The sequence below is a fragment of the Misgurnus anguillicaudatus genome, chromosome 17 (genome assembly GCF_027580225.2).
Source record: "Misgurnus anguillicaudatus chromosome 17, ASM2758022v2, whole genome shotgun sequence".
NCBI lineage: Eukaryota > Metazoa > Chordata > Actinopteri > Cypriniformes > Cobitidae > Misgurnus > Misgurnus anguillicaudatus.
Window position 1 is genome coordinate 9,976,495 of NC_073353.2, and position 24,435 is coordinate 10,000,929.

The window sequence follows — 24,435 nt, forward strand, 5'->3', positions numbered from 1 at the left end:
ATCAGTGTTATAGGGGCCAAGTGTGGCGTGATGGTGCAGGAAACCATTTTGTGAACACATTGTAATGTTTCCGCCACGTTTTCCAATGACATTCCTTCCCCTTTTTCTGGTTTTACTGAGATTAAAGCCCACCTCATCCACATAAATGTATTCATGGACAATGGCATGGGCATCCATTGTCCAAAAATCTATTACTTGACCTTTGGCCTATTTTTTAGGCCACTCCTAAAGTCATGATTTTTGGTTGTTAAGTAAAGCAACAAGTGTTTGCACATGTGAGGAGTTAGTGTGAGGCACTGATGAATTAATGTGCCATTTTGATTGTTTGTGTTTATAAAGGAAATCAAGAAACTTCCTGTCAGATTTCTGTGTGTTGCATAGAAAATTCTGTGTTGTGTTTTGCAAAAAGTGTTTAATGAAATTGAAAACTGAGTAAAAGGCCAAAAATAAGTGTATGGGTTTGCAGTTAGTCTGTGGTTCTGGTGTTTGAGTGTCAGGTTTTAGAAATTGTGTGACAAGTTATAATTTTGTGTGTAAGCAGCAGTTGAAAAAAACTGTAATATCTTATTCTTTGACTAACCACAAACATCACGTTTCAGTTCACAAATACACAAAATCACTATCCTCACCTCCATCTGCAGACGTATCCAGGTAAGATATTGTGTGATGCGAGTATAAACGCCAGGTTTGTTCTTTTCTGCACAGCCCTGACCCCAGCTCGTAGCCCCTGCTAATTTCCAAATCGAAGAATCCTCGCAAGCCAGAGGACCACCGCTGTCACCCTGTCACCAACACAGAACTATTACTCTGAATGATGAAATACTTCATTTCCATTAAATTTTTCAATTCAATTTGACTTAAATAGCGCTTTTCACAATTGTGTAATTGTTTCAGCAGCAGGAAAACACAGAAACATCATAAAACATAAGCAGCAGAATACAGATGTATCTCGTCAATCAAGAGAAAACGCTTCCCCGCCAATGACGAGTATTTACGTCTTTCCGCAATACCGCTATTATCCACTAGGTGGCGCCCTTCCGCAACTTTTTAAAACCGGAAGTATGGCAAGCGGCTGCATGTTCGTGTTTGTTTTAAAGATCGCTCTGAATAGGATCTCTATGAAAAGTCCGTCACAAAAATGGAATTATCTCTGCTTTTTGCTCAAAATGTGGTGTTTTTGCAGAAACCTACCCATATTCAAAAGCTGAAGTCAAAAGAACTACTCAAGGTAGGATGAAACGTTTTTTTTTGTTTGAAAGCAGAGGGTCTGTTCTTTCATTTGGTATTGTATGTTTATATATTTAAAGAAGAACATTTTCTGGAAGGCATTAAACTTTTGTGAAAATCATGATAAACGCTGGCGCTGGCTAGCAACTTTTTTAAAAAAACGCTGGCGGTGAAAGAGTTAAAGGGGGACATTTCACAAGACTTTTTTAAGATGTCAAATAAATCTTTGGTGTCCCCAGAGTACATATGTGAAGTTTTAGCTTAAAATATCATATAGATAATTTAATATAGCACATAAAAATTTCCACTTTGTAGGCATGAGCAAAAATGTGCAGTTTTTGGGGTGTGTCCTTTAAAATGCAAATGAGCTGATCTCTGCACTAAATGGCAGTGCCATGGTTGGATAGTGCAGATTAAGGGGCTGTATATCCCCTTTTGTCACCACAAGGAGAGCCAGGTTTTAATGAGCTATTTTTTACGTGCTTGCAGAGAATGGTTTACCAAAACTAAGTTACTGGGTTGATCTTTTTCACATTTTCTAGGTTGATAGAACCTTTAAACAGATGTATGTATTTGTATGATATGTCCCCTTTAAATGTAAATGATTGTTGTGATTTTCTTTATTTTTTCCTAAATTTTTTATGTGTTGTGGTACTGTGAAGCCAGAGACACATTTCCACAACATGGATAAAAGTCAAGTCAAGTCAAGTAGTTGAAGATTCATAGTAATTAACCTGGCAGGAGTCTGTGCCACCTTCTAAGTACCCTGCGCAAATCATGCCTGGTGATATGTAGCCTTGGTAAACATCTGGTTGACTGCAGGCCTTCATGGAGATTAATGGTACTGGTGCTGAATGCATAGACACACTCACGTCACCTAAATCACAGTGGTAACAATGAGTTTTAGTAAAACAGTACAACAATGCACAGTACAACAATGCACAGTAGTCATCTGGCCATGAATCAGTGAGTGGGATGAATTAATCATGGTGTGAACTGTGTCTGCTACAACAGAATGTTTTATCAAACATCAAAGAAATGCCTTGAACCGGATTTAGGGAATTTCCCTCTTCCGTTTTTCCTGTGTCCCAAGTTACCGCAACTGAGTCAGACTGTTTTCAATTAAACTTTGTTTAGTCTCTCAAAACTAGGGGAAAACCAGTCTGATGCTGTTTTCCTTTTGTCCACTGCACAACCTGTATTTCAGACAATCATCTGGACTGGTGAAAAATGATGGTAAAAAGACTATATATAAACTACCTTTAGCTCAAATGGTATATAAATTATATATAAAAAATAATGAAAAATAAAAATAAACTTTTTTTAATCAATGTCATATAGACCCCTTCAAGGTTTGTAAACATTGAATGACTATCGGGTGCGCGCGCAGCATGGGGTCAAACTGTTCATAGAATTTATGCTTTCTAGTTTAATCTAACAGGGCTGAAAAATTATGACTTACCTGAAATGAAGTGAGCACTACAAACACAAGCCTCTTTGATCTTTGCATTGTCCCAGTCTGCACGTTTAATTGCTTGCAGCCACAGATGTTGTATTTTTTGTTTTTGAGATTTTGCAGGAATCCAGAAAAACTTTACGACAGACCTGGTGCGATTTTCAAAACCCACGACGCAAGTAGGCATTTTTGACGATACCGAATAATACGCAACTCAATCTGCTGTAATGACTTTTCTGACCCCGACATGCGCAGTGGGAACCGCCTGTGACGTGAACTGTGAAGGGGTCTATACAGTATGAATGTATAGGTTACCATCTCAACTGCTACAACATGACAATGCTCCAGGAAACAAATAAACTCATAAAACATATCTTAAATGTACTGTTACCCTTATTCATCATCCTAAGCAACTTCTTCAGACTCACCGCCATCCTCTGTGGCTCCCCATCCGGAGATCCAACACATTTTTCCATCCTCAAATTGCTCCCCAAAGTTTGGTAGGCAGATAGGCTCAACAAAACCTCAGGAAAAAAGACACCATTTTACCAAACTAGCCTTTTATAACAATTAATGTGAAACGGGCATGAGATCATATATGGCAATAAAAGCACTCTGAAGATTTATAGAGAATGATTCCATTTACTGTATATTGCCTGCAGCCATTACACTTAAAAGTCGGCTTTGAGAAAGTGCATTTGTTTTTGCTGAAGATACCGTTGAAGTCGAGAGGCTGCTCCAGTTTAAGCAGAGCAATATCATAGTCCAAGCCTTTGGGTCTGTAGCGGCTGTGATAGATGATCTTTTCCACTGCAATGGAATTCGCTTTATTCAACGGCTGCTCTATCAATCCCACATACACTGTCCAAGACGAAGGAAAGGCGAATCTGGAAAGAAGCCAGACTTTGATCTTTTGAACTTTTTGAAGAATGATTTGTGACTAGATAAATCGTGACACACAATCCAATGTTGATTCTGAATCCCAAAGGCGATATTATGCAAGGTTCTTTCATGTATTAGGGCTCTTTGAATAGTAGGAAGTCCTTATATCAATAAAAACCAGGATTTCCGGACAGGGCTTATCCTAGTCCCAGACTAAAATTCGTGTTTGAGCTGCCTTTATTTTCTATGCTGTAAAAAGTTGGATCAACTTCAAAAATGACTATAGTTGATATTTTCAACTTAAAAATTTCACGTATTTTTCACTTAAACATATACTCACCTAAAGGATTATTAGGAACACTATACAAATACTGTGTTTGACCCCCTTTCGCCTTCAGAACTGCCTTAATTCTACGTGGCATTGATTCAACAAGGTGCTGAAAGCATTCTTTAGAAATTCTTTAGCTCCCGTTCCACCACATCCCAAAGATGCTCTATTGGGTTGAGATCTGGTGACTGTGGGGGCCATTTTAGTACAGTGAACTCATTGTTATGTTCAAAAAATTTGAAATGATTCAAGCTTTGTGACATGGTGCATTATCCTGCTGGAAGTAGTCATCAGAGGATGGGTACATGGTGGTCATAAAGGGATGGAGATGGTCAGAAACAATGCTCAGGTAGGCCGTGGCATTTAAACGATGCCCAATTGGCACTAAGGGGCCTAAAGTGTGCCAAGAAAACATTCCCCACACCATTACACCACCACCACCAGCCTGCACAGTGGTAACAAGGCATGAAGGATCTATTTTCTCGCCAAATTCTGACTCTACCATCTGAATTTCTCAACAGAAATCGAGACTCATCAGACCAGGAAACATTTTTTCAGTCTTCAACTGTCCAATTTTGGTGAGTGTGGAAATTGTAGCCTCTTTTTCCTATTTGTAGTGGAGATGAGTGGTACCCGGTGTGGTCTTCTGCTGTTGTAGCCCATCCGCCCTGCCATTCTCAAAAAAGCTTAACTCACCTTTCTTTCCCATTCTGACATTCAGTTTGGAGTTCAGGAGATTGTCTTGACCAGGACCACACCCCTAAATGTATTGAAGCAACTGCCATGTGATTGGTTGATTAGATCAGTGGTTTTCAAACTGGGGGCCGCGAGATGGTGCCAGGGGGGCCCCAGTTTTATGACATTTTATAAAATACATTAATTTATCCTGAATTCTGTGTAATTAAACCTAAAAAATAATAAGCCAACTAACCAACAACACTACTAGGTATAATTTTATGTTTTCTTTAATTAAAATACTACATTTTAAAACTCTTTTTGTCATAAAATTTATTTCGGGGGGGCCGCAAAAAAATGCACTGTACACAAGAGGGGCCGCACGCTGAAAAAGTTTGGGAACCACTGGATTAGATAATTGCATTAATGAGAAATTGAACAGGTGTTCCTAATAATCCTTTAGGTGAGTGTAAGTTGAAAAATGATTTTAGGTGTTACCAATCGAAGTAATTTTTTTAAGTTTTAAACTTTTTACACTGTATAAACTCACCCGTACACACAATGTGCAGCAGTCAGTATCCATCTAGATGTAATGACGGACCCTCCACACAGATGTTCCCCCTTAAAATGTAAGCTGGCCTGCCAGGGAAACTGGCCCTCAACTGACAGATTTCCACCAACTATGCGAGCATTGAACTGAGGTCTGGAGCCACAAGCTTCACATATATACACAAAAAATAAAGAGAAAGCAAAACTTAACCAAAACCTTTGGGGATGTACGACTGATATGACCTATTTAATCATAAACGCAAATTTACGTTTTTAATACATTATTGCGACTTCTACAATTTGTAAAAGTGAGATAAAAATGCATATACATTTGAACATAAATTTCACATCCAATCTGGTATACTTGGGGCTTTCCAGGAAAAAGCAAAATTGATATTGTTGTCTGTACTTTAGTGTACATTATATATAGCATTATATTTATAAAACATTATATTATAATACTTACCTATACACTTCAGAGTTGTTACCCTCCCCAAAGTGCACTGGGTTTTACTAAGAAAAAAGTAGCAAAATTATATAAATGGATGAGGAACAGATGTGTAAGTGTTCATTATATTTGACTTTGAGACTGTGTGGGCTCACAATTAAGCAACATGATGATGTTTTAAAGCCTTAAATTAAAAGCATACTGTATAATAATTATATATAATTGAGTATTTAAGGCGGGGTGCGTGATCTCTTAAAGCCAATGTTGACATTTGAAATCACCTAAACAAACACGCCCCTATCCCAATAGCATCTGGACCTTCTGTTGATAGACCCGCCCCACACGCAACCCAGGCAACGATGTCGGTTAGTAGACACGCCCCTTACTGCTGATTGGCTACAAGAGTGTTTTGGTACTCGGCCCAACTCCCTTTTCCAGTGAGTTTTTCAAATGCACCGCGGGGCCCTTAAGCCGTTGGCCAGAGAACAAAGGAAACCATGTGCGTTCTGGGGTATGACTACGGTGGTATTGTGCACAGAAAACTTTCCAGGTTGAAATATGATGCCAATGCAATAACCTGTATAATGAAAAGAAAGCACGGTTCTCAAGTTTTATACATTTGTGGAGTGTAATTTAATCTTTTAGGGAGGGGGCCACAGGTGTTTGCAGCAGCTGCCATGCATCCCCACCCAATTCTCTCAAGTTTTTGCTAGCAGTTAAATTTGACCTATTGTTCATAATTGACCAGCACAAATAGAAATTATAATAATTAGTAAGTCTGATAAAAGACAGACAAATTCATCCAAATTAAATAAAATAGTTTAATGTATTTTAAAAATACAAATGTATCCAAATTAAAATCAAATCTGGCCCCAAACAAGACAAATGAACAGCACTGCTCATCATACTGTACTCATACAGTAGGATTGCAGAATTTGCCATCAGCGTGTATTTTAAGCTGTGTGTGTTTGAGATAAGCGTACATATTTCAGCTTACGAATGGTGTTTTGTGTTGTGTCTTTGCACATTTTGATGCCTAGATGACATGACAATAGTAATGTAATCTCTTGTCCTTTCATAATTTAGTTTCCTTAGTTTCAGGTAAGCTAAAGCTTCTGGTTGCAAAGCAGTTGAAGAGTTTTTGACTGAATCAATCATAATTTAACACGAATTTGGCTATATTCAAGAAACCTGCATTATTTACCGCATTCATCGCATCTTGTTATTCACTTTTACTGCGCATCCATGTGGATGACATTAGGATAGCACGAGAGTGATTTTTAATCAGACTTTCCGTATGATTTCTCAAATCGTTCCACGTACTTTGATGTCATCTGCATGTCGATTCTTGCGACACTGTAGCCCTGTCCCAAATGGCACTCTCCGGACATGACATCATGTAGTGCAGACTTTGGGGATCCTTGACGCAAGTCCACGAGGGTGAACCAGAGTCGTATTTTGGGACAGACTCGAGCGTCATGCCGGAAATAGACAGAGAAGTTGCCCATCAGTGTGAACTATTCCCATCCATCGTCTAATTGCTCTGACTGCACTTTCGCAAGGACTTCTACGTTGGTAAAGTGCGTGAAGCCTACAGCAGTGCAGGCTTTGCCAAAGCTGCATCAAGTGTTCAAATGGGCTCTGATGAACATACTTTGGAGTGTAAAAATGACAAGATGGGACACACAGTCTACAGACTGGTAGACTAAGCAAGCATGCACAATTTAAGGCCATGAGACCAAAAGTCCATTTGGGACAGGGCTAGAAGCTTTGTCCCAATTCAAAGTCTGCGACCTTCTGAGGTGAGTAGTCGGTTTTTGAAGGTGGCAGCCTTCGAAGTCCAGTAAGAGGACTAAAATCAGATGGTCTAGCATTCGGAGGATCCATAATGGTCCTTTCCCAAATGACACACTCCGGACTTATGAACTTCCTCAGAGTCCGCACTTTGATGACATCATGTAGTGCAGACCTTAGGGACCCCTGACGCAAATCCATATTTTGCGACAGACTAGAGCGTCCATCAGTATGAACTCCTCCCTTTCGTCGTCTGATTGCTCTCTTGCAAGGACTTCCGGGTTGGTAAAGTGCATAAAGCCTGTTGCAGTTCAGGCTTCGCCAAAGTCCACGTCAAGGGTGCAAAGGGGGCACTGATGAGCACACTTTGGCGCATAAAAATGAGAGATGGGACACCCTACGGACTCGTAGACTAAGCAAGCATGCACAATTTAAGGCCATGAGACCGAAAGTCCACAGGAAGTGCACCATTTGGGACAGGGCCAGAAGCTGGGTCCCAATTCAAAGGCTGCGACCTTCTAAGGACACGACCTCAGAAGGCGAGTACTTGGTTTTTGAAGGTAGAGGCCACAAAGAGATCTAAAATGACACAGTCTAGCATTTGGAGGACCCATAATGGCTCTGTCCCAAATGGCACACTCCGGATTTATGGACTTCCTCAGAGTCCACACTTTGATGACATTGTGTAGTGCAGACCTTAGGGACCCTTGATGCGAATCCACAAAGGCGCACCAGAGTTGTATTTTGGGACAGACACGAGCGTCACACTGGAAATAGGAAGAGAAGTTGCCCATCAGTGTGAACTCCTCCCATCCATTGTCTGATTGCTCTTATGCACGAATTTCTGGGTTGGTAAAGTGCGTAAAGCCTGTTGCAGTTCAGGCTTCACCAAAGTCCACATCAAGGGTGCAAAGGGGGCACTGATGAGCACACTTTGGCGCGTAAAAATGACAGATGGGACACCCTATTAACTTGTAGACCAAGCAAGCATGCGCAATTTAAGCCCACAAGACCAAAAATCAACATAAAGTGCACCATTTGGGACAGGGCCAGAAGCTGTGTTCCAATTCAAAGGCTGCGACCTTCTAAGGATACGACCTCAGAAGGCGAGTACTCAGTTTAGTGAAGGTAGAGGCCTCCAAAGCCCACGAAAAGAGAACTGAAATGAGACGGTCTAGGACCCATAATGGTCCTGTCCCAAATGGCACACTCCGGACTTATGGACTTCCTTAGAGTCCACACTTTGATGACATCATATAGTGCAGACCTTAGGGACCCTTGACGCAAGTCCACGAGGGCGCACCGGAATCGTATTTTGTGACAGACTCGAGCGTCACACGGATCAGTGTCAACTCCTCCCTTTCGTCGTCTGATTGGTTTGATTGCTCTTAGGCAAGGACTTCTGGGTTGGTAAAATGTGTGAAGCCTGTAGCAGTGCGGGCTTCGCCATAGACTGCATCAAGCGTTCAAAGAGGGCACTGATGAGTACACTTCAGAGCATAAAAATGACAGATGGGACACCCTACTGACTCGTAGACTTAGGGAGCACACGCAATTTAAGGCCACTAGACCAAAAGGCCACATGAAGTATGCCATTTGGGACAGGGCCAAGGATGCATTTTAATCATCATTCAAATTGGGACGGCCTTACTAGCCTTCAGTTGCGCTGCTGTGACATAATATGTCTTACCGTGCATTCACACCGCCACCGGCGAGAGCGTCAATAAAAGCTCTGGCTGCCCTACTATCAACCCTATAGAAAAGGTGTAGTGGACGCTCTGACACTCGAATGCATTCTCTAGAATCCCCTCAAGGCCTTCCGATTGGTTGCGGCCGAACGTTTCCGCCTTCTGATTGGTTGCGCCAAACTGCGTCATAGCTCATTACCATAAAGTTGAGCTGATTTCAACTCTCCTCGACGCTCACACCGTACATGACGCGCCGCTGCTCAACGGGGCTCGCCGCCAGCTATTACTGAAAAAGAATGACTTTCGGCTACTTTGACGCTCTTGCCGGTGGTGGTGTGAAGGCACAGTTAGAATATGTCCTTCGAAGGTCGCAGCCTTAATTTGGGACACAGCTTGAACACACCTAAAAACTCGAGGCACCCATAAACTCGGCAGAAAACCTCCATGTGTACGCCTCATCCATTATTTGTATAGCAAGTATCTCTTCTCAGTGTGAAATACAAGGTGTGGCATGTGAACTGGCTGATATGCGTGTGTCTCACTGTGACTGGGTGAGACTTGATAGTCCTGAGAAAGTTACCATCTCAGAATGTGCAGTACTTTATAAAATCTTAGCAAATACACACAGCAGTATCTTCTCACTTTAACACTGGGTGGGTTGAAAGAATGTTGCTGCTGTTGCTTTTTCATTTTGTAGCACATTGCTTCCTGGGTGAACGGGTTGTTGCAGTGCAGTTGATACTGTAGGACATTCTGAACATAGCTTAGAGGCCTCATACAAGGGCCGTTTCTCAATCGGAAGGCTGCAGCCTCCGGAGGTCGCATATGCATGTAACATCAAGCCTGGTTTATTTAAGTTAACTGAGCATTACATTAGCAAGTCATAAGCATTTTACAACAATTTACGATTGATTAAGAATAATAATCAACTTTAAAATTGTTAATATTCTCAAATAAGACAATCTGTATGCAGCCTACAAATGCGACCTCTGGAAGCTGCAGCCTTCTGATTGAGAAACAGCCCTTGTAGGAGGCCTCTGAACTATGAGAGTAATGCTTTTCGCCTACTACACCATATGGAAGTAGGTAGTTTCTGGCAGATTTGGGAAAGTGCTTAGCATTGCATCAGAGCCTGAGCAGACATACGCACAGTTGTTTCTACTATTGCTGCAGGTTTAGCTGCACACAATTTCAAGTTCATTTGCGGTTAATAGATTTTACACCTGAAAGTGAATCGTCCGCACGTTTTCTGTGGATACGTTTGTTTGTATGAATCACAAGTACGCGCTTTTGATAAATGATTGTAAGATTAAATTTTAAGAAGCAGAATTTTAAAAATAAGGCCCCAGGTGTTTTACATATTGCCTACTGGCCCAATAACACATTTTGAAGGTTCCTTTATCAATGTCATTTGAATAATTGCTTACAATGCTTGCTTAAAAAATGATCACAAACTAAAATATGAAGAAACTGTGTTATATCACACCTGATATTAGTAAAGCTGTGTATCTTGATGGGTTGTTTGGAACTTGTTTTGTTCAGACTTATTGACACCAGGTTACTTTGCAAGTCCTGTTCAATAGAAGATAGAGGAAGCGGATTTGACTCCACATATCTATCAGAGAAGTGGAAAATAAAACAGCGTTATGTTACTAGCATACTAGTAGTAGTTCTTCATGGCATCTGGTGGAGCACCTTTATTTTTTTAAGGGTGTAAACACTCGTCCGGAATTATGATACAAATTAACAGACCAACCAAACATTTTGAAGTATGTCATTATTTACAAACTGCTGACAGGTGTAAGTCTTAAGTCCACACCTAAAGATTAAGAAAGAGACTGCTGTTCTCACTAGTTTCGGGGTGTGAGAAGGGAGGGTTTTGCAAAATGCACAATTGTGTTTTTGTACCTTGAGTAACCAAGCTGTCTGCAAGCAGAGAGTGACAGGTCATCAGTCCAGCCGTCAGCACAAACAGTCCTCCAAACTCCATCATTGAGTACCTGAAGTACAGAGCTCTTACCACTCAAACGCACTACACAGACACATAACACATTATTCAGCATTATTCATGTATTCAGCAACAGTCATGGACATTACAAATACAGGCCATTTTGATGTCTAAAGGAATTATTGTTTAATTCATCTGGCTGCTAAATATTGTAATTTTGTATGTCAAAACATCTTTTGTTGGTCCCGAAATATCATTCCTGACAGGAAATTTTGTCCCATTGGAGGCCGATCACACAGAACACGTTTATGGCAGTGGTAGGTGGGTGCCTTTTTTTGAAAGAATGTGTATGGAAGCTGTTTATCCGCTCCGGCGCCACCTCCCACATCACAGGTTTTTGAAGGAGTACTCTAAGTGGAAAAGCATCCAACGTCATTTGCTTTTTTCGATGTCCAATCCAATGAGGGGAGAGGTGTTTTTTTTGTGTTGACATAAGTTTATAGCTGCTTGGAACAATCGGAGACTGTCTTCTGTGTATTTATGCACCTCTCAACCTCGATCAAGGTCAGAGCAAGCTTCCTCTTTTTAAAGTTTCTGCTAATATGACAGATAACAGCAAAAGAGCGCTCACGCTTCAATATTAAATTGACAGGACAGCTGCCTTAATGTTTGCCTAACAAAAGGCAGTGCGCCAGACCTTGCATGTCTGGTGTGATCGCCCCCTTGAAAGGCCGTGTACACCAAGGCATTTATGCCGGCGGCTGGTGTATGTTTTCAGTTTCAGGAGTGGGACGAATATCACAAAACTAACCGGTGCATAGTTCAATGACTGATAAACAAAGCAGAAGTTGGCGTCCACCTGGCGTTTTCAGCCGCGCTTAAACGCTTTGATGTACACGCCCCAACCCGAATCTTAAACATAACATACCTCTTAAATCAGAGGGCTGTCAGTAGTGTCAGGATCATCTCGGTAATGTTTGCGGTTAGTCTTTTTTCTAATGACAGGGTCCTGTGAGGCCCGTATCCTTATCTTGTGTCTATGTGGAAAGTCACGTGGCCTGTGTTGTGTTATGTGTGCCTCGTGCTCTCCTGTCTCTAGTCTTGACCCCACCCCCCTTGTTTCCTTGTTAATTATTCATTATTAGTTAAAGGACAAGTTCGGTATTTTACACTTAAAGCCCCGTTTCAGATTGTTTATGATGAAATAGAAAGTTTTTTACTGAAATTTGGACATATGATGTTGGCCCGAGAATTTTCGGGTGTTTGGTCTATCACCTCCAACCTCTACAATGGTTGTGTAGGTGCACTGTTTTAGCATTCGTTGTAAACTTGTGGACCTATTTTTTCAAACGCCTTACACCTTTATATTCTTCCGCTGAGAGCTTGAATAATAAACACTCCAGCCCAGTTGGTGGCGATAATCCACCTTTGCCAATTGCAAGAATAGAAACAAAGTTCCCAGCGTGGAGTAATACCTCACAGCACATCTAATACAAGTCAATGGAGTTGGACAAAAACTACGATAAAACCTGTTGAAAAGCATCTTTTGCAGCGATTTTTGTGTGAGCATATCAGTGAACACCCCTGACCACTCGCTGAGTTTCACGTCTTTGTAAACGAAAGTTTAATGCATTTTAGGAAGAATTGTTCCTGTCCACCTAGAGATATGTCCAAATTTCAGTCAAAACCATTCTATTTCATCATAAACAATCTGAAAACAGGGCTTTAAGTGTAAAATACCGAACTTGTCCTTTAAAGCCCTTCACCTTTGTGTCCTTGTTACCTAGTTTAGTTCTTCCCTATTTAATGCCATTGTGTCTGATGTCTTGTGCCAGATCCTTGTGTGCCCTGTGTGACACCGTCAGCAGTTCTCTCTTGTTTTGCCCTGTCATGTTATTATTTGAATTCTTGCCCTGTTTACCCCCTCGAGGGAGTTTTTGACATTTAAAAGTCCTTTAGGTTCTGTAATCCCCATAAACACAGGTAGGCTGTCATGAATGTAAACAAGTCCTAAAGCTAACATTAATTTATTTAGCAGAAGCGCTTATCCAAAGCGAAATACAATGAGAGAGCATTTACCTCATTTTCTCAATGAGCTAACATAAACTGCAGTTTAAAATGTCATGTTTACTAGTAGCTAGGAACAAAGTGAACAAAATAGAAATGGATTTATTTTGACAGTTGTTAGTCAGGTGTATCTTGAAGGTTTTTGTATACTCGGATGGATTGAAGGCTGGCAATTCCACCAGAGCAGAACAAAATGGGTAAATGTTTTGGTGACAGATTTAGGGCGCACTTACACTATCCAAACCAAATCACCCATGGGCGCGTTTGACCCCCAAAGCCTGGTTCGTTTTGTACCACCCCCGGGTGAGGTTTGTTTTATCGCACCCTGGTCGGCTTGCAGAGGTGGGCTCGAGCGCATTACACTCAGGCGTGGAAGGTGCAGTGTGATCGATAATCGCACCAGAGCGCGTTTCAAAAGGAGACGTCAGATGCATGAGCACTCACGTTCATCTGCTTTTGTTAAAACCTTATGATTCACACAGCAGGGTTACATAAATGTCTACGCTGCACACGCGACGGATCAACTTAGCAATATGATAGGCATGCATGTGAGAGGGCTGTTTGTCATCACGCACCAAATGACTCTGAAAAGAAACACAGACTTAACATTATAATGGGTTCCAGTGTTAAGAGAGTGCTTTTCTTCCTGCTTTGTTCAAAACAATTGCATCCTAATGAGGAAAGCGTGCCTGGGCTCATATCGATAAAACTAAAGTGTGAGTTCGTGCTTCTAGGGGAGTAGGGACAATCGCGCTGGGGCATGGTTTGGTTTTGATAGTGTGAGGGCACCCTTATGGCGCTTTTCCATTGCATAGTACCCCACAGTTTGGTTTAGTTTGGGTCGGGTCAGCTTACTTTTGGGAGCTTTTACATTAGGTGCAGTACGTGGTACCCGATACTTTTTTCGTACCACCTCGGTTGGGGTTCCAAGCAACCCGAGCTGATACCAAACGTGACGCAAAAACACTGTAGATCACTGATTGGTCTGAGAGAATGGTCACTACCAGTGCCATCACTATAATGTAAAAGATTAGCTTTACCTTTAGTGCTAGCTTGCGCTGTCTCGAGCAAACATGTTGTCATCTGTGCTCTGCTATAAGTTCCCAAACTCCCTTTAAGCGATGAAAAACATCCACATGTTGAGAATCAGGGACACCATACCAGTTTTTTCCAGACTTGCAGTTTGTTGCGGAACATTCGCGACAAGCACGTCAGCATTATATGCTTAAATGCAACTTAAATGAGGCTCAGTGGAGCGCCGTCGGCTGAGGCCACGGTGTTTGAACAGAAACTGTCATGTGAGACAAAAGTAGTGATAAACGTGATGTGCAAACATCTATTTGTGGTGGCCAATTTTAATTTTGTGGTGGACTGGGAAATAAATAAATGTATGGGAATGTACAATGACACTCTCACATGTATGATGTCACAGCAGTAGGCAGCACAAATATAACAACACGACTATAATCCCTCCCACTACGAAGTGATACTAAACTCGATGGAAAAGCTAACCACGCCAAAGTGAGGTGAGCTGACCCAACCCAAACTAAACTAAACCATGGGGGACTATGCAATGGAGCGCCATTAGTGTGTTGTTGTCATGGAACAATTAGGCTTCGCTTATTCATTGAACTTGAATTGAATTTGATTGGTTGACAAAAATGTTGTTTCAGGAGGACCAACAATGTTAATTCAGAAACTTGTCCTACAGTACTTTTTGTCCTACTTTTGCCCACTTGTCCTTATGTAATTTTATTAGCCTATACATTTTTCCCATCGCTGTTATTTGCACCACAGAATTAAATGTGCTTTGAAATGTGCTGAAAATGTTCTGAAATTTCAAATAAAAGACAAATATACTGGACATTGGATGTTATAGCAGACCAGCAAAACAAGCAAATATAAAACTTTATACACTCTACAAAAAGGCTTGGTTGTTGCAACCCAGTTAGGTCAAATATGTACAAACATAATACATGTTTATTTAAGTCCAACTGTTGTGTTTGTGCATATTTGGAGTGTGAGAGTATTATACAAATTCCCCAAAATGCTTGTTCCCACACAAAGAAACACAAACATTCATAGCTAAAACATTTACATGGGTTTGTTCATATCTGACTCAACCATGGCTTAAAAGAATACATCATGGGTCATTTCAAACAATGGCTTAAAAAGCATTGTAATTTAACCAATCTGGGCTGTTACTGTAAATAATTGCTGTAGTCATGTAGCTGTTTGCCAGTAACTTATTGTAAATTTAAATGTAGTTATTTACTGGCAAGGGTTTGTTCAAAGAGAAAGGAACATTAAACATTAACAAGTTTTTATCTTTACAGAACACAATTATAAAATAACAGCCTCATGCAAAGCATTCTGGGAAACCTTTTTCTTTTAGTTTTTATTTTGATTTTGGTTCCCAAAAGACTTAATGTTCATTTAACTTATAAAAAACGTTGCCAGTAAATAACATACATTTAAATCTACAGTAAGTTACTGGGAAACAGCTGACAGTAATACTGTAATTTCTACAGATTTTTTTACGGTGTGTTGTTTGGTCTAAATTAACCCTGAAAGTTTATATTGATCCAACAGCTGCTGGGTTTTTCCCTTTTTGCCCAGTGCTGGGAAAGCATTTTTTAGAGTGTACTCACCACAACTGAGTTCATCTTCACCATGCTCACAGTCTACATTCCCATTACACTGAGCAGATATGCTGATACATCCAGACGAACCACATCGAAACTTCCCCACACAATTCAAGCCAACTAATGAGAAAGATTAAGATATTTAAACTTAAATTATGTGGGATAGGTAATAATGTTCTGTATTTATTTCACCACACCAGTGATACACAATGGCAAAATGTAAAGTTTTACTTTCATCATTCTAAAAGCTTAATAAAAGTCTTTTCTTAATAAGAAAATTAAATTGATGATGATTACTCTAATATGCAATAACAACCAAACAATAAAATTAAGAAATAATTAAACATGAATAAAAATGTATTTACATATAAAACATTGTATTAGATAATGCCTAGACTAACAGACATCTTTTGCACAACACAGAGCAACCTAATACAGTCTTGCATGTGAATTATTCAGTGCTCGGTGTTGGTTCATTTTTACTACAGGTGTGTTTAGTACCAAAGACATCATACTCACCTCCCAATCCAATGCCCAACACAAAGATAGCGACGAGCAGGACACAAGCCCCAATAAGTATCTCAAACCGGCGTGCAAACAGACTCCCACGTAATGTTTTCTCTTCATCTAGATTGTTATTAAAGAGGATAACAGGTCACAGTGTCTTGAAAGTAATTTGAGACATTAATGTAAATTCAAAAGTTATATTTGAGATAGCATTTTAGTTTAGGGTCCAATTCTCACTTATAACTAGTTGCTTATTAGCATGCATACTTCTAGGATATTGGCTGTTTATTAGTACTTACACTCAGTACTTACAGGAGTCTGCTGAGGCAAAGTCGTAGATAAAGGTCCCGTTTTTCCTGTGTTTTCGAAGCCTTTTTTGTGTTTAAGATGCACAATATAACATGTGTTCATGTTTTGTGTGAAAAAAACGCAGTATATTTCACAAAATGTACTTATCTCTATAGCAGGCTTTTGTCTTCCTTGTACTATGAAGTCCCTCCTTCAGAAATACGTAATGAGTTCTGATTGTGTAGCTTGTTTAGGGTGTTGTGAATCGACAGCAGCTTAGCTTAGCATTGCCGTTTGAGCCAAAGTTGGTGACTGCCGTATTCCTGTGGGCGGAGTTTAGTCAAAAACTTTTTATTGACATCATTCAACCAGGAAGTAGAGGGCTGTAGTCCAAACCGGCCGTTCGCTGTAGGCTTTTAAAGGGGAATTCTGTTAAAGAAAATATATTGCTTGGCAGTGAACTTTGAGCTTAATCATTTTATTTATGCTCTAAAAGCAACATTACACACTAACTAAAATTTGAAAAATTGTATCAGGAAAAACAGGACCTTTAATAGTGACAATTGAACCATAAACTAAAGTGTGACCACCCTTTCAAAAACTTGAGGCTTGGACAAATTCTTCAATCATCATTTTCAGACAAATATGTAAAATTCAGATTAATTTACAAATCCATGAATCGTAGTCATGTTTCTTTGCTCCTAATTTAGTATAACTTAAGGTTGAGGAGGAAACCAGTGTAACATATCAAATATAAAATAAATATGAAATTATGGGCCGGTATCCCAGACAGGGCTTGTCCTAGTCCCATACTAAAATGCATGTTTGGGCTGCCTTAATTTAAAAATATTTTGCACTGATATATCATAACATATATCCGTGGCGTTGTTTTGTCTCAATATGCACACCAGTATTGTTTTTTTGTAAGGTATGTTTAAAAAAAACTACTTAAATGACCTAATATAACTAAGACCTAGTCCTGAATTAATCTAAATACTGTCTGGGAAACTGCCCCTATGGGGTGGGAAACTACCCCATATGTTTTAAAACTTCTAATCATGTGATCATGTATTATTATAATGTACATTCTTGATACCTGTAACAAGGGGCTGGACTTTGGTAACTGGCATTGAAGAGCTGGGCTGGGTCGAGGCATTGTTGTGAGAGTCTTTGCTGTCTACTGATGCTGGTATGACAGTGCTGCTGTTTGGTGTACTGGCACTTTGACTGTCCAGAGGACTGATGTTGACCGTGTTTTGGGTATCGATAGCAGGAATATCTTCCTCTGTTACAGAGACTACCTCTATTCTCTGCTTTACTGCCCCCTGTGTGAAAGCATAGATACAGTAGGGGTGAGCGGGGCACAACCTAACGCGGGGTAAATTGTAACACGGCTACTTTAAGGATTTATACAGGGCTGAGCAATCTGTGCTTTTGGTCTTTTCTCATACTGTCAGAAGATGATCTCCTGTGGATTTGTGAAAAGTTTTGATTTGTTTTGGTTAAAGGGTAGCCTGGGTGCCAGCCCATCTTAGCCCCGCCCACAAGATTTTGTAAACGGGAAGATGGGTCTGGGGTTTCTGCGTTGAGGAGCTACTATTTTAGAACAAATGCTGGTCGAACCAATCAAATTGTCAGGGCGGGCTTTATACGATGATGGACAGATAATCAACAGTAACGTAATGAACCACGTCACCAAAGAGCGCGTGTGTTGAATGGCTGCCGCTGTAGAGTTCAGATGTGTGGATTCTGACATTGAGTCTGTACTAAAAGATATCGACAGAGCATTGATTTTAAAAGAGGAACAGAGAAACGCGAGCAGGGCATTTGTTGATGTCCTATTTGGCAAAAGTTGGTCGCAACTGAAATGGCTAACGTTATCACGGCGATGCAACTCAGCGTGCACGACGAGATGGATATAATTAGCGGTCGTTGCCAGCTTCTTTTCCGAAGCCCGGAATCGTGGTTGAGTGGAGGGACATGCTAGGCTCCAATATTTTCAAGCAAACGTAATGGCTATCGCCGTGGATGAAGTTCACCTAACGTACAAATGGTAAGAGATAGTCTTACTCTATGACTTAGTAAATACTTCATGTTGTGATATAAACGAAATGTTGTAAACATAATAGGTGTTGATGTACATTCGCTAACTCGGTATAATCACAATGTTAGTGTCATTGTAGCGAATAACTACCAGTTCGGTCAGGGTGCAAAGACGTAATTTCAACATACGTTACACACTCGGTTACTCTGATTGGTCGTAGGTCTATCCATTTGAGTGCAGAGGCATTTTTCGGTTGAGACACGCCTCATAATTATATTGCTCAATGGAGCGGTATCAGACTCAAATTCTGACTAGAATTGAGTATGGCAACGTCAGGCTAGTTAAAGGGGCCATTTGTAAAAGATTTTTAAAAATGAGCTACACGCATCAAAAGAATGAGAAGAAATAAGGGCAAAGATGTCATAAAAAATGACAAGGTATAGTGCTGCAGAGATATCAATCTGAATTAGCATGCTAAATTACTAGCTACAGCCCAACAGGTGTCGTAATACCAGTTTTGACCATGGGAGGCGGTACGCGGGCCACGTACATAACCGTCAGCCAAACTGCAATACACGAATAAGTCGCACGTGTGGAAAGTACAGCCCACTACTACCGCTGCGTCCGAAAACTAAGGCAGCTGACTAGTTATGAAGGCAGCTCAGAGAAATGCAATTCGGAAAGCCATGGATTCGGACATGCCTTGATCCCTTCCAGCCTTGCAATAGTGTTTTCGGACGCATTTCAGTTCAGGGAAGAGAGCAGAAGAATGGCTGAAGCAAGAGACATTTACCACTACTACAACCATTTGCTGCAGGGAAAAAATGCGCTCGGAATCACAAATAAAATCTGATAAACAAAGGAACCGAACCAGAGTTTTTTATTTGAAGCGGATAAAAATGAGAACTATATTGTATGGCGGAAGAGCACTCAGTGTGCAGCAATTCGACCTAGGCACGAGGTTGAGGTAAGAACATAGTAAAATATTAAAAACGGTTTTAATATGAGGGGAAATAACTCACAGAGATGTGTGTGTTGATTGTGTAAAAACATATTAATCTAACTAAAAATATTTTTATGATAGAGCCAATGCCAAAAAGCATTACTTTGTGTCCTGCTCTCATGTACTGTACATCACACATAGAAACAATCAATGATCATTTATACATATTTGTTTTAGATGCTCATTTTTCTAAAACAAACAGATGATGCACCTAGATAAGTGTGTTATTTAAACCAGTTGTAGTCAATGGGTGCGCACAACCCCAAAATTTGCTAGGGTTGCTGTGAATTGCAATGCAAATAATATATTGCAAGTCAAATTAAGCAGATGCCCACATGCACATGTTGCATGCCACACCCTTATGCTCGAAAATTATGAACACAAGTACAAAATGATAAAGAAATTATGATCACCTATGCAGTATGCTCATTTTTATATATTACAATATTTGCAGAACCGCATGTCAGATTACTTTTGTCAAATAAAAAATCTAGGTACTGTGTTGAGTCACCAACAGTGTAGAATTTGTGTCTTGGAGCAAACATATCATCAAAACTCATATTACTGATCAACTTACCAACACACAAAAACTTAAACATGCCTCACCTGTGAATCTATATGTGTGCTTTTTCTGTCTGGTTCTCCATTTACATCTGTCCCGACATCTACACCTGGGGTAGACTCCAACCCCTCTTGATTTTCCATGGTTTGCCTCATACATTCATCTTAAACGCTCTCAGATATATACAGTTCATCTCAGATTTGTCTGAAGCCAGAAAATAAAGATGAGATGTTAGGATACAATGAAATTGGAAAGGCACATCACAGAGAGCAAAATTATACTGATATCAGGGATACAACGTCTATTTTACCTAATTGAGTTATAAAATCCATCTTGTCTGATTAGCCTGAAATGCTGGTTTTCTGTAGACATCTACATTATAGTTTTCATTTAGCTCGACACCGACACAGACTCTTCATGATAAAGTGGGACACTTGAGCAGGGGAGCACTGAGAAGTTGTGTCATTGTGAGAGGAGATCGGATGAACCCAGCATCTCCCTGAACACAAACTCAGGTTACATTAGAACCTGCTGCCCTGATCAAATGCAAAGGGAGAGAAAAGATATAGAAGACATTATAATGATTCATTGTGATAAATAATACACTGTCAGACAATGGTCGCCTTTCAAAAAGTACACCTTTGCACATAAAAGTTCATATTAGTGCATCAGATATACATATTGGTACAAAATGTATACATATCTGTAACTAAATGATACATATTAGGACCTTTATAAAGAGTAGTAACCCAGTATCAGCTTGGGACCATATTTTGACCATGATTCCTGAAAGACCATTTGGTCCTTAAAGTATAACTTTTATTATTATTTAATTACTGCATGATTGAATAAATTAAAAACATAAAATTGTATATATTGTATGATGTATAAAGACCTTACATAATAAACTGTTTGTTTTTACCTTAGAATGAGACGTTTTTATCTACATACACCACTGGTTCCCTTACATGGAAGTCCCTATTTTGCATCGTCATGTTTTTACAGTAGCCCCAGCCTGGTCTCTCTGTTTATATGTATTATTAATACATAACTTTCAAAACGCAACATTTATTTTTTGTATGTTTAAATATAAGCTGAATCGTACAATGTAGACGTATTTGCAACATTTAATCGTAGCATTATTACGTTTTTACAGCAACAAAACATAAAACATTTACAAATCTTTCATATCATAAAGCTGTATAATTTTTCTTCAACCATTTTACTGATAAACTGATGAATCAGCTCTCACAACACATTTCTGAACATCTTCTTGTGTCCAGGTAAAGAGTTAAAGTTGCATATCCTTTATAAGTGTCCTTACAGTGGAGTTATTTCTAATTAACCTCACTGTTAAAGAGCACCTATGGTCTGATACATGGTTTTACATTTCCTTTGGCGTGTAAGTGTGTATTAGTACATGTAAACGATATGCAAAAGGTACAAATCCCAAAGTAAACAATGACACAAGTTATCGTCTCCAACGTAAAACGCTTTTCTTGGACTACAACAAACACACAGATTGTAGGTAACAATTTACTTTCTGGGTTTGGTGATGTAGAAGAGCGACATTAGCATAATTCCTCCCGCTTGGACTCATAGCCTGTAAATTAACTTCTGTTATCAACCGAATCTTTCAAATATGGTAAGGAGCGTCACATTTCTGGCTGACATCAGAGGTATTCAGGCCAATCACAACCAGGGCTTGACATTAACACCCGCCAGATGCGGGTAGATTTCCGCTGTGGTGGGTAAGACAGCCAATCCCACTAGCCACTTTGGCAGGTTCAATTATTTTTTTTGTATTTATGCGAAATGAGAAACAATGATATAGACCAGTTCAAGAGATGTAAACAACACTGGTCCAGAAGCACCTCCTGTTTCCGTTTTTTAACACTAGATAAACGTCGTGATAAAATAAACCAACAGAACATATAAACCTGAATTAACTGAAGTTAAACAAACATCTTAAAGATAATAATATATGTAAAATAAAAAAATAACTGTCACAAACTGTAACAGGAAGTGTTTTTGGACCAGCGTTGTTTACATCATTTGAACTGGTCTATAACATTGTATAACATTATATAACATATAATGATATAATAAAGATATAACAATGGCATGGAAGTGATTGAAGAGATTTAAAATGTGTGCACACTCTCTGGGCAAGAGCAGAGAGAAAATCATAGCGCATACCTGAAAGCACACTTCCCAGTTTTGTCTGAAGTTAAAGGAAACCCGTGCATCATTTTAATGACATTTGTCAGTAAAAGTCTTAAAAGCCTTTACGTCTTTAATCACTTTTAATAGAAACCATGATTCAGCTTATAGTATACAATCTGCATAAAAAAGAAGTAAAAGTTGGCGAATCCATTGAAGCACTGCAGGTCTTTACGAGAGTCGGAGACTGGCCACTTGCCGACGACCTGGATCTTAGCAGGATCAGGATTAATTCCTTCCATGGAAAATCATGGCCAAGGAACCTAATAGACTCGGCGTGGAATCCACACTTCTTCACCTTAATAAAAAGCTGGTTCTCACCATAAGTGCTAAAAGACCTGCCTGATGTGTTGGGTGTGTTCCTAGAGAAAGGGCATTGTCAAAGACAGATGGCGCAATTGTAAGGCCAAATGGCAGAACCAAATATTCATAGTGCCCCAAGGGTGTATTAAATGCCGTCTTCCACTCATCCCCCTTACGTATGCGCACTAGATAATACACGTTGCGAAGGTCTAGTTTAGTTAAGACCCGGGCTTCCTGTAACAATTAAAAGGCAGAAGACATTAAAGGGTACCTATTTTTAACAGTAATGTCATTCAAACCCGGTAATCAATGCATGGGTGCAGGCCAGGGAGCCGTCCTTTTTCTGAATGATAAAGAACCCGGCATATGAGCGGCAGATGAGCCCAGCTTGAAACAACTCTCTTTCAAGAGCGGAAAGGGAAATAAGAGAAGTACCAGGCAGCAAGTCAATGGCACAGTCATAGGGGTGATGCAACGGTAGAAAGGTGGCTCGTGACCTGTTGAACATGGGACAGAGATCATGATACTCCATCTGGACCCTGCTTAACGATTCCGCTCATCAGTTCCGCTCGTTGCAAATGTATCATGATGTCACACACATGCTCTGTTGTTTTGGTTTAGAACGCAGCAAACATTGCATCGAGGCAGAACGATCCAAAGCTTGGTTATATTTAGTGGTGGGCAGAGCGAGGCTTCGTGAAACACTGAAACAGTTGAATCAATAACTTATATTTCACGCGAAAATACGACATACGGTCGCGTTGCAGGACTGTTGCCTGTTTGATATACTATTACACAACACCACCAGCGAGTCAAACGCCAGTGGAGCTAACGGGACGTCATCTGTTATTAATGCCGAAGGTAATGTGTTAATGTTAATGTGAGCGCCATTTCATTATGTAAACTTTTACTATACGGATAATCTCTGTTGTCAATGTCCATCAAATTGAGTCTGGCTTGCACTCACACTGGCTCAGAGGCTGCAGAAAGTATCTCTCGTGCACCTCCAGCTACTCCGTTTACAGAGGCAGGGAGGAATAAAATGACAGAGGCGAGGATAAACAAATTTCACCGAGCAGCAGAGGCGGACACTACTTAAGTATTTCTACTTAAAAGTACATTTTCAAGTATTTGTATTTTATCAGTGTTTTTTTTTTTAATTTGAAAACATACATTCTAAAGCATATTATCATTATCATATTATCAAGTTTTTGGTTTATATTTAATATTTAAGTACATTCAAAATCTAGTCATGTTTTTTACTTTTACTTAAGTAAAATGTACTTTTACTCAAGAAAAGTAAAAGTACACAATTTTTATGTAATCAATTTTAGTATGCAATATAAAAGGAATACACAGTATGATTCTATGCTTTAGAATGTAGTGAACATTTTTTAGTAAAGTAAATTTTTTCCCAAGAAAACACTCTGATAAAGCACAGATGCTTGGAAAATTAAACTAAAATACTCAAGTAGTGTCCACCTCTGCCAAGCAGTGACTAAGTTTGTGGTAAAGGGTTTGCATCCGTTTGCCACAGTAGATGCCTCTGCATTTTCGTAGGTTAATTTGCTGTATTTTTTCCACCATCATGTCTTTTCAAATGAAAATAACAAATGCATGCATGACCAAAAGTTGCATGTTTTATGTCAGTCTAGTTCTGTTTTATTAATGGGCTTTGTGCCCAGCTGCACTACTTCCTGAACTTCAGCCAGCTCCTTGTTTCCAGTTTGCCATTATTGGACAAACTGATTAATCCAGGTGTGCCTGACCTCAGTAGTCACAACAACAATAATCAAAC

At 39.8% G+C, this 24,435-nt stretch overlaps 1 protein-coding gene across 2 annotated transcripts in view; it reads right to left on the bottom strand.

The window, feature by feature from the left end:
* tmprss3a (transmembrane serine protease 3a) overlaps positions 1-24,435 on the bottom strand; it is a 36,460-nt gene that overhangs the window by 1,817 nt on the left and 10,208 nt on the right. Inside the window, exons 2-14 of one of the 2 annotated variants that reach the window (XR_012358263.1) lie at positions 20,422-20,647; positions 20,156-20,315; positions 17,599-17,827; positions 16,227-16,334; positions 15,714-15,827; positions 10,956-11,079; positions 10,534-10,662; positions 5,584-5,630; positions 5,119-5,284; positions 3,401-3,570; positions 3,112-3,207; positions 1,962-2,104; positions 630-799 (exon numbers count right to left, since the gene is read on the bottom strand). Coding sequence is in view for 1 of the 2 variants with exons in the window: in XM_055214956.2 (XP_055070931.2) it covers positions 630-782; positions 1,962-2,104; positions 3,112-3,207; positions 3,401-3,570; positions 5,119-5,284; positions 5,584-5,630; positions 10,534-10,662; positions 10,956-11,079; positions 15,714-15,827; positions 16,227-16,334; positions 17,599-17,827; positions 20,156-20,266 (1,590 nt within the window). In the remaining variant the exon portion in view is untranslated. The remainder of the gene's footprint in view (positions 1-629; positions 800-1,961; positions 2,105-3,111; positions 3,208-3,400; positions 3,571-5,118; positions 5,285-5,583; positions 5,631-10,533; positions 10,663-10,955; positions 11,080-15,713; positions 15,828-16,226; positions 16,335-17,598; positions 17,828-20,155; positions 20,316-20,421; positions 20,648-24,435) is intronic. The other variant, XM_055214956.2, reaches the window with a different exon arrangement.